General features: G+C 51.2%; 1 protein-coding gene across 15 annotated transcripts in view; it reads right to left on the bottom strand.

Annotated features, from left to right (window-relative positions):
• Positions 1-3,754: 3,754 nt before the first annotated feature.
• Positions 3,755-10,348, bottom strand: part of LYPD6B (LY6/PLAUR domain containing 6B) — a 165,790-nt gene continuing 159,196 nt past the window's right edge. For 14 of the 15 annotated variants that reach the window (XM_038565178.1, XM_038565176.1, XM_038565170.1 and 11 more), the window contains 3 exons: positions 7,773-7,886; positions 6,661-6,791; positions 3,755-4,930 (listed from right to left, as the gene is read on the bottom strand). In XM_038565178.1, the coding sequence (XP_038421106.1) occupies positions 4,757-4,930; positions 6,661-6,791; positions 7,773-7,886 (419 nt within the window). In that variant the 3' untranslated portion in view covers positions 3,755-4,756. The remainder of the gene's footprint in view (positions 4,931-6,660; positions 6,792-7,772; positions 7,887-10,348) is intronic. The other variant, XM_038565182.1, reaches the window with a different exon arrangement.

Genomic DNA, 10,348 nt, shown 5'->3' with positions numbered 1-10,348 from the left:
AGATGCCCCTCTCACTGGATATTTTTTGTTTTAAAGAATTTTTTTTTTTTTTTTGAGAGAGAGAGAGAGAGAGGAATGAACAGCAGGAGGGGCAGAGGCAAAGATCTCAAGCAAACTCCCCACTGAGCAGGGAGCCCTATTCAGGGGCTTGATCTCATGACCCTGACAACAGGACCTGAGCTGAAATCAAGAGTTGGTGCTTAACCAACTGAGCCACCCAGGTGCCCCCTCATTGGATATTTTGATACCAAAGTATTTTTCATCTTCTTGCTCACTAGTGGCAAATCAGTCTGAGGTCTGGGACACTTGGCCACCATTCCAGAACCCTGCAATGGACTAAAAAATTCGTGTAATGGACTAATGCTGGGACTGATTTCTTGGATTCTAGTTTTTAAATTACATTGGAGACACCAGAGTCAATTTAAATGCATAGGGCTTTCATGTTAGAACTCAAAAGTGAGGTGTTAGCATCTGGGCTTTCTGATCACCAGTGTCACTCCCATCTCTGTTCTCTAGTAATTCCCAAAGTGGCTGTGTATCAGAATCACCCCAGAGTTTGTTTAAAAAAATAGATTTTCTCGGGGATCCCCGGGTGGCTCAGCGGGTTGGCGCCTGCCTTTGGCCCAGGGAGCCATCCTGGAGTCCCGGGACCGAGTCCCATGTCGGGCTCCCTGCATGGAGCCTGCTTCTCCCTCTGCCTGTGTCTCTGCCTCTCTCTCTCTATGTCTATCATGAATAAAAAAAAAAAGAAAAAAAAAAGATTTTCTCACTCAACTCTAACATAAAGAATGTGACTTTCTTTCTTCTTTCTTTCTTTCTTTCTTTCTTTCTTTCTTCTTTCTTTTCTTTCTTTCTTTCTTTCTTTCTTTCTTTCTTTCTTTCTTTCTTTCCTTTCTTTCTTTCTTTCTTTCTTTCTTTCTTTCTTTGGCAGGCTCCCTGAGTGAATCTCATGCAGCGACCAAGGACCCATTTACTGAAGACATTTGGGAAGCACTTCTATGGCCCCATTGGTTCTTGAACCTGTATGTGCATCAGAAACACCTGGAGGTCTTATTAAACTACAGACTGAGAAGGAGGGGGCAAGATGGCAGAAGAGTAGGGTCCCCAAGTCACCTGTCCCCACCAAATTACCTAGATAATTTTCAAATTATCCTGAAAACCTACGAATTCGGCCTGAGATTTAAAAAGAGAACAGCTGGAATGCTACAGTGAGAAGAGTTCGCGCTTCTATCAAGGTAGGAAGACGGGAAAAAAATAAACTACAGACTGAACTCTCAGAGTTTCTGATTCAGTGGGTCTGGGATGGAGTCTGAGAATGTGCATTTCTAACAAGTTGCCAGGTGATGCTGATGCAGGATCTGGGACCACACTTTAAGAAGCGCGGTTCAAATCCAGGTTACTTGTGCATATATTTATTATTCATTAGCTTTTTTATTATGTAGCCAAAGACCAGGCTTCAGAGGAAGGAATTATCCTTGCAGATCAAGGGTAACACACCCGACTGAACATCATAATCACCCAGGAGCTTTTATTTTCTTTAATTTAACTTCAATTGTTGGCATTAGGCTTATGCTTTACCCCAGATCTACTGAATCCACATCTCTAGGATGCCCTGGTCATTTGTACTGTTTTGAAGTTACCCAGAAGGTTCTGAATATAAGAATTTGAAGACATTGCCTTAGATAAGCCAGACTTCTGAGTTATGAATAACTTATACTAAAAATTATCTGAAATTCAATTTTAATGGGGCATCCCACATTTTCAGCTGTACATCTGGCACCCCTACTCACTCAGCTGTATTTGTGAGTAGTTTATTTCCTCTGTGTGCTCTCTCTTTTGCTCAACACAGCCCTATTTCAAATGCTCAAGGGGGTGGTGGTGAGGAGTGAAATCTATGCAAACACCATGTGCAGGGTGAAGAGAAAATTAAGATGTTACCTCAGGAAAGACACACACACACACACACACAACTTCATTCATCTAGATAGCAGAAACAAAATCAGAAAGGAAAAAAACTACTGTCTGCTAATGGTTTTTTACCAGACGATTCGTCAATTAAACAGTCAAAAGAAACCCTGGGGAATAAAAAGACACCAAAGATGCTATTAAAATGTTCCAAGTGAAGCCATATATAATTAATTTCAAACAAGCATAAGCTATGAAAACTCAAATACTTCAAGGTGCTGAGTGAAAGGAGGGATAAATCTACATCAAGCTTCAAAACTGTTGCTTCCAGGTGAGTCTAAGATTAAGCCAGAGACAGGGAGATAATGATGTCTGCTCCCTCCCTGTTTTATTGGAAGCTAAAGAACCTTAAGAAGAGATGCTCCCAGTGCATCAAGGATGAGAAGAAACAGACAGCCCAGCACCTGACATCAGCACATAACAACTAAGAAACTGAATCGAAAGAGTGAAACAAAATCAAAACAGAGAGGAAAAATTCACTGATGCAGAAGACAAAGAATATAAGTGAAGTTATCTGGCAAACTACCGCACGGCCTGCATAACCGCCATAAGTACCATGGTCCCTCCAAAACAAGGTTTCTCTTGATGCTGTTTTATCATTTCATAGGTTAGGCATCAGCAAACTCTTACCGTAAAGAACAAGCAAATGGAATGTTTTAAACTTTGTAGGTCATACACTCTCTAGCATTTACTCATCTTGGCTGTTATGGCATGAAAGCGGCTATAGACACTTTGTAAATGAAGACATGACTGTGTTCCAATAAAACTTTATTCACAAAAATAGGTGGTTTGAATGCTTGTGTCCCTTCAAAATTCATATGTTGGAGCTTCAATTCCCAATGTGATGGCATTTGGATGTGAGGTCTTTGGTGGTTCATTAGGTCATGAACGTGGAGTCCTCATGAATGGGGTTAGAGCCTGATAAGGGGCTAAGAGACCAGTGTCTCTCTGCCCTATGTGAATACAAGTAGGTGGTGGTCTGCAAACCAGGAAAAGGGCCCTCACCGATCTCAGCCCCCAGAACTGTAAGGATTAAATGTTTTTAAGCCACACAATCAATAGAGTATTTGTTATAGAAAACCAGCAGACTAAAAGTGGTAGGATATGTTTGGTTCATGGACCATAGTTTGCTGACCAGAGACAAGACCATGTGGCAAGGACAGCATCATTAACAGATTCTACAGAGCACTCAGTGTTCTGATGGTGGATGCTCAGCTCAAAACAAAAACAAAAACAAAAACAAAAAACAAAAAATCCATTAGCTCATCACCATATATACAAGGGCAGAGTGTTTAAGGTCACTGCAACTATAAAGGCAGGAAATCTGGATTCTAGAAACAGAAAGAAATTGCTGAGACTGTTACAAAAGGGAAAGACAAAGGGACCAAACACTTTAGCACATTTTTAGAGAAGTTCTCTTGGTGCCCTGACATCTAGAGAAAGGTTGACCCCAGAGGGAAGAGGCCCTGTTGCCAGTTTCTTTGAAGTTAAGCTGCTACTGAGGAGGGTGCATCATACGATGAGGTGTCCTCCTCCTGCATCAGGAAGGCTTCCTGACCTGCTCAGTTCGCTGATTGACATTGAGCGTTCTCAGACGCCTCCTTCCCCAAAAAGAAAAAAGCAAGGTCACTCTAGCATGGGATTTTATCATTTCAGCCAGAATGTATCACCCATATCACCCACGGTGCGTGGAAACATAACTTCAGTGACCTCCTTTATGACACTTTTATGAATAAATGTTTTATTCAAGGTCGCTAGGTCAGTCAAGAAACACACAAGCATTGCCTTCTACGTTGTATAATTTAAAAGCTTTATTCCCCCCCCACATGAGCAGGTAAGTTTCCTATTCATTCAGCTGGAAGTTTCCTTCCCATAGTTAGTTCCCTTTAACTCGGACTAGGTCGTTGGTGGGGAGCTTGCTCTGTCCCAGGGGAAGGGGGAGATTTCAGAGACACACACTGAGCTGATCACACGGAGAGGTGAGGGTCTGACCCCGCAGCTGCTGAAAGAGTCCCGAGGTCAAGGTGTGCGTTCAGTTAGGGGCCTGGGCAGGCCGGGGCGCAGGCCCCCCCCTTACCCCCCCACCTGCTGCTGGTGCCACCAGGTTCCTCCTCGCAGAGGCGACACCACGCAGGCCCTCGGGCCCGGAAGCCACACGAGCCCCACGCGTTCCTTCCTTCCCACGTCCCGTCCTCAACCCTGTGGCTGGAGCAGGAGCGTCTCGGCCCAGCGAACGGCTGCTCCTGCCCCGGGGTCCGAACTCCAGGCTCCGGGCTCCGCTCCTCCGCCGAGCGCCAGGCGGGTCTCCGCGCCCAGGGGCGCCGTCCACGCGGTCTGCGGAGGGGCTCTGGGGGACTCCGGGCGGCTTCGGGTGGCTCCGGGTGGCTCCGGGGGGTTCCAGGGGGCTCCAGGGGGTTCCGGGGTGCCCCAAGGGGCTCTGGGATGCTCCGGGGGGCTCCGGGGGGGCTCTGGGCAGCTGCGGGGGGTTCCGGGGTGCTCCAAGGGGCTCCGGGCAGCTCCGAGATGCTCCAGGGGGTCTCTGGGGGGCTCCGGGGGGGTTCTGGGGTGCTCCGGGGGGCTCCGGGCAGCTCCGGGGGGGTTCTGGGGTGCTCCGGGCGGCTCTGGGGGACTCCGGGGGGCTCCGGGATGCTCCGGGGGGTCTCTGGGGTGCTCCAGGCAGCTCCGGGGGCTCCGGGGGGTTCCGGGGTGCTCCAAGAGGGCTCTGGGATGCTCCGGGGGGCTCCAGGCAGCTCCGGGGGGTTCCGGGAGGCTCCAGGCGGCTCTGGGGGGCTCACAGGAGCAGCAGCACCGAGGCCCAGGCGAGCGCGGGCAGGCCGGGCAGCTGCAGGCGGGGGGCGGGGCCCCCCGACGTCCCCGGGGCGCGCGTCACGGCCAGGACGGCGTTGGAGTGGTTGGTGGGCAGCTCCACGTTACAGATCATCCCTTCGCAGCAAGACCTGCACTCCTGACACAGAGGGCGGGACGGGGTGAGTGATGGGGCCGGGTCCCCCGACCCCGCTGCTCCGCGGGACTGCAGACCGGCCTGCCCCCCTCCCGACCCCCCGGTCCCCGGCCCCCTCTGGCCCCCTCCGGCCCCCTCTGGCCCCCCGATCCCCCAAGCCCCTGGCCTCCCGGTACCCTGGACCCCGGACCCCCAACCCCGCGTCCCCCCCGCCCCCCGACCTTCCAACCCCCCAAGCCTCCAGGCCTCCCGACCCCCCATCACCCAAACCTCCCTCCAGCCCCCCAACCCCCCGACTCCCCGAGCCCCCTGACCCCCCAGCCCAACCCCCCGACCCGCAGACCCCCGACTCCCCAAGCCCCCTGACCCCTCAGCCCAGCCCAAACCCCCACTCCCCGAACCCCCTGACCCCCCAGCCCAACCCCCCAACCACCAGACCCCGACTCCCCAAGCCCCCTGACCCCTGACCCCTCAGCCCAACCCCCCAACCCCCCACTCCCCGAGCCCCCTGACCCCCGACCTCCCGACCCCCCACCCCCCAAGCCACTGCCCCCGCAACCCCCCGGACCCCAGCCCCCTCCAGCCCCCCGAGCCCCCTGACCCCCCAGCCCAACCCCCCGATCCCCTGACCCCTGGCCCCGCGGGCAGGGGCAACTTGGCAACAGGCGTGAGCGAGGGGCCAAGGGGCAGAGGAAGGCCGCGGGATGCAGCCAAGGACCCCCGGGCCGTAAGGACACACATGGAGCCGTGGGTCTGGGAAGCCTGGGGATGCCCCGCTGGCTCCCGGGCCACTGCTGGGTCAGTGCCAGCCGGCAGGGCCTTGCTCCGGGCTGCAGCCTCCATCCGCATCCCCGGAAGGCGGCGACCCGGTGACCTCGCTGGCCACCCCCAGGGCCTCCCGGGTGGCTCTCCCCCTGGCTGCTCGGGGTCTCGAAGAGGGAAAGACGATGGGCAGGACCCCACCCTGCAGCCCCGCTCCCGCTGATGGGGCCCCACCCCCAGGCCAGGAGCTCCCAGCCACCCTCCCGCAGGCCCCGCTGAAGACCACTGCTGTCACAACCATGTTTTCGTGCAAATAAACGAAATCAACCCCTAAAAACCTCATGAAAGCAACATACTCCTCAAGCTTTTTGCAAACATTTCAGAATTCCAGGCATATGAAAGAGGAAAATTGCTCATTTAGAATGAGAAAATTAAGATCAGTTGACCTAAGAATCTGTCTACAGCTCATCAGACTAAACAGATTAATTCTTTCAGATTCTCACTTCCTCGTGGAAGCAGCAGTGGGGGGCAAGACCAGGACTCCTCAGTAAAAGGGGTCCCCGGTGCCCTCTTCCCACCTCCCGGCTTCCCTGGGCTGTGTGCCCGCTGATGCCTGGCCTTAACCGAAATACTGAGCCTGGCTTTGTAGTGCTTGTCATTGTCGTAGGGATCGTTTGCTCTTGGGCTTCCAGACCGGGCTCCACGTGATCCCAAGCCCGAGGTCTAGGGTGGAGCTGTGTGGTCTGGGGGTTACCATTCGTCCTTAGTAGTATTATTTTCTGTTGAAGGACAGAAAGTCTTCAACTTCTCTGTGGTCTCCATCGCATCACTGGCACAGTCTTTCCCCAAAGGGCAAATAAACATGTACACGACCCCGCTCATCCTTCCTGCCTTTCCATAGTGTGTAACTAACCTTAGGACAGTAACTTTACACACACACACACACACACACACACACACACACTCCTTACTGTGTGTTCAGAGTCTCGGCTGTGGTGGCAGCCAACAGAATGACATTCACTTCTGGAGGCACATTTTTTGGTGATAGATGTACTTCTTCCGTGACTGGTAAAGTGGTGAACTGTCAGGCAGTACCGCGTATCTAGGCAGGGGAGAAAGGCAGCTTCACATTTCACATCGCAAGAGAGACACCAGCAATCACTCCAGAGAGGACTCAGCCTCGGGACCATCCTTGGGCTCCTGGGCACGGGGTCTGGTGGCGGGCGTGGATGCCGCCCTCGGGGCCCTCTAAAGCTGACCTTAGGTCACATGAAAGTACCCATATCTCTGTCTCTCTCCCTACGAGGCACAGGGTCTATGAGTCCGTGAAATGAGAGGTGTAAACGAGTAGTGCGGTGGGTTGAACACCTCATGGTGTGTTATTTGGCATTTGGCTCGTATGGAGCGGAGGCAGGTGGCGGAATGGAGCGCAAGGAGCTGCTGCGACGTCTAGCGCCACTTTCCCGACTCGCCCGGTTCTGACCCACGCTCTATCCTCCCGGCCTGTGGGGCTTCTCCTGAGGATTCCCGTTTTCCTCCTCTTTCTCGACTCTTCCCCTCTCCGACCCCTCCCTGCCACGCGGCGAGCCCATTTCTCCCGTTCTCCTGAGGGCTGTGACACTCATGGTTCACCACTTTTAAAGAACGACTTTTCTCACCATCCAAGGCCCTTCTGCTTCAGTTTTGCATCTCTCCGCTGTCTCGGCCAGAGCAAGCTCCTCAGTTCACGGGGACGGGCTATAGCCGCAGGGTCATAAAATGGGGGGGGGTTGACTAATACGGAGACGCTTGGCTCCACAGAACTGCCTCGTCCCCAGTGAGCCCATCAGAGCCTTCAAGCTCACTTCCTTTTGACTAAAATGATGTGAACAGGTGTCTCGACACTTTGATAGGATCGTGGGAAGCACACGTCCCACGGAGCGGCCGCCACCAGCCGGGCCCTCCAGCCTCTCTTCGCTCCCCGGTCCTCCCAGGAAGCCTTAAGACAAGGCCTATCAGTCCCATTTCACAGAGAGAAAGGCCAAGCACGGTTTCTTGGCCACGGCTACGTGGGGTAGAAGGTGGTGGAAGGCCGGGTTCTAACCTGGGCAGTTTTCTGGGGCTTGTGCTCTTCCCCGGAGCACTCCCCTGCCTCTCAGGGCTGAGCATCGAACCCCGCGACGCCGGAGCACACCCCGCAGGGGTAGCTGACTTCTGCCTTCGGAAGGAAAGGGAACCACAACAATGTTTTGGGGGAAGCTCTTCACCTTCCACCTCAAACAAAGAAGAGCCGAAAAATGGTAGCCGGGTGTGTCCATAGAAAACGTCACCGGTGCTAAAGCAGCCCTAGAAAGTCAGAACAGAAGCCGGGGCGAATAAAACAGGAAATGTCACTCTTGTCATATCCTGTTACACAGGGAACTGCTCTCAACAACTCTGACAGACCACGGAGGGAAAGCCCGAAGGTGTCAACGAAACCTGCGGTGACAAGGAGCAATAGCGGTGGGCCTGTTCGCTCCAAGAGATGGTTGGCTCTGCCTCCCCTAAATAATGGCCAACGGTTCGAAATTACACCCTCAGTCAGAACTCCAGATGGTTAGGATCTTTGGGGCTCGACTGGAGCAGTCCAGAATGTGCCACCATGCACCCTGGAATGTGGGTTATTCCACGGCAATCTTTTTAAGAGCCAGGTTTCCAGGGTGGATTGGAAGGACCCACCTGCCTCGCCCTTCCCATCTCTGACACTTCCTCGGTGGTAGAAAGCTGCAGCCTTCCTCTTTTGTTCACATGTTTCGGCAGAGGTGAAACCCTAAAGCCCAGAAATATCCAGATGTGTTCCCATTAAAAACGCCTTTGATTAATAATAAATGACAGTTTGGAGCGTTATGCACAGACCCAGCAGCAACAGTGCTTTGGTTCGATTCAAAATAATAGAGTCCGCGGAGATGAAGCACCGGAAGTTGGACATGAGCACCCCCAGTTAACTACTGTTTGAACCCTTACCACCCAGTTCTTCAGGGGTTTAAAGCAAATAGCTGAAGAGTGATACCCACCCTCTGAAGTGGTAGAAAGCGCTGGTCAACCTTGACAACTCTGAAATAACTAAGATACGCTTCTGTGCAGAATGTAGAAACCAATCTCCAAAGGCATAACACACACACGTGTACTCACAAGCACGGACACGACTTGAGGTCACTCTACAGAAATGTAGAGGAACGGCAGGAAAAGATTATGATAATTAATGTTTTAAAAGAAACCATGACAAATACCGTTCAAGTAGATGTCACAACCATTTGTGCTCATTTACAGCCTAAGACCCTCAGGCCCCACAGAGGTCTGCAGTGTGTCCTATTCCTATTTATTGGTGCCACATACTGGTTTTATCTGGAAGGTAAGGCTATCTCATCGCTTTGTATAATAGGATGCAGAAATTTCCCAAAGAGTCAAAAGGTAATAGTAGACCAAAGCTCGTAATCCTGAACTCAGGAAGAGATGGTTGGTTTACTTTTAATTGGCCTTTTAGGTCTGAAAAACCTTAAAAACAAAACAAAACAAAAACAAAAAGAAGAGTACTTCCTAACAATCTGAAACAGCCCAATATTCTTAAAGCAGTTTTAAGTCTTAAGTAGTTTTCTCCAATTCCAAATCCCCCATCAGCACCTCCTGTCTGCTTTACCATCAAGTTTGTATATATTAAATCATTCAACTTCTTGTCCCTCTATTCCCAACATCCTAGTCCCAGTTGCCATCTTGTGCCTGAAGACAATGAAAGACCCCACCTGGTGCCCCCTTCTACTCCTGTCCCCAACCACCCACTCTCCACGTAGCAGCAGAGCAGTATTTCAGAACACAGCGAGCATCCTCTACTCCCCTAGTGCCCAACCCTCTACTGCCTTCCCATCACATTTATAATGAAATTTAAATTCTAACAGAGAAAGAAGATCCTGTGTGCCCTGGTCCTTAGTTCCATGTGATCCTTTCTCTATCTTCCACTAAGCCTCACTGGCCAGTCCTCTTCCTATTGAGTGAGAGGCCAAATCTTGCCTCTTACACTTTGTAGTCACGCTTCCCTCTTCCTGGTATGTTCTTTCTACAGATTTCCACGTGGCTGGCTTGTCTTGGTCAGTCAATCTTAGTTCCTCAGAGATTTCCCTGGCTACCTAATCAAAGGGATACATTCATTCCATCAGTAAATATTTACTGGGTGCTTAGTATGGGTCAGGCACTGGATTAGGCACTAGGAATGTGTCCGCGAACTAAGCAAACTAAAAAGACACTCAAATGTTTGCCAGAAGAATGAATGAGTTACCAAAGCATCAATGTATCTCAAAGATATAAAAGCCTTTCTTCACTTTAGCTGGTATGACTTTTCTAGAGGTATCATCAAGCATTTCTGAAATTCTTAGAATACCTCAGACAATACTGTGGCCTATTTGTTCTGTATTCATAGATAAGTACTATTTAAGGCATCTTCCCTGGAGGCACACATATCGACAAACTGGGGCTATGCCATCAGTTTCCAAACACTCAGAATAGTCTAATATCTGCACAGTCTCCTAAAAGAAATCTCTGATTTATGCAGACCCTCATCAGCCTGTGGATATGCTAATCCCATTATAGAAGACAGGTCTGCTCAGGGCCAGTTAATGAGATATGATCACAAGAGCCTCTTCCAAACTC

The sequence above is a fragment of the Canis lupus genome, chromosome 19, assembly GCF_011100685.1.
Source record: "Canis lupus familiaris isolate Mischka breed German Shepherd chromosome 19, alternate assembly UU_Cfam_GSD_1.0, whole genome shotgun sequence".
Taxonomy (NCBI): Eukaryota; Metazoa; Chordata; class Mammalia; order Carnivora; family Canidae; genus Canis; species Canis lupus.
This window is presented reverse-complemented; position numbering and strand designations above follow the sequence as displayed.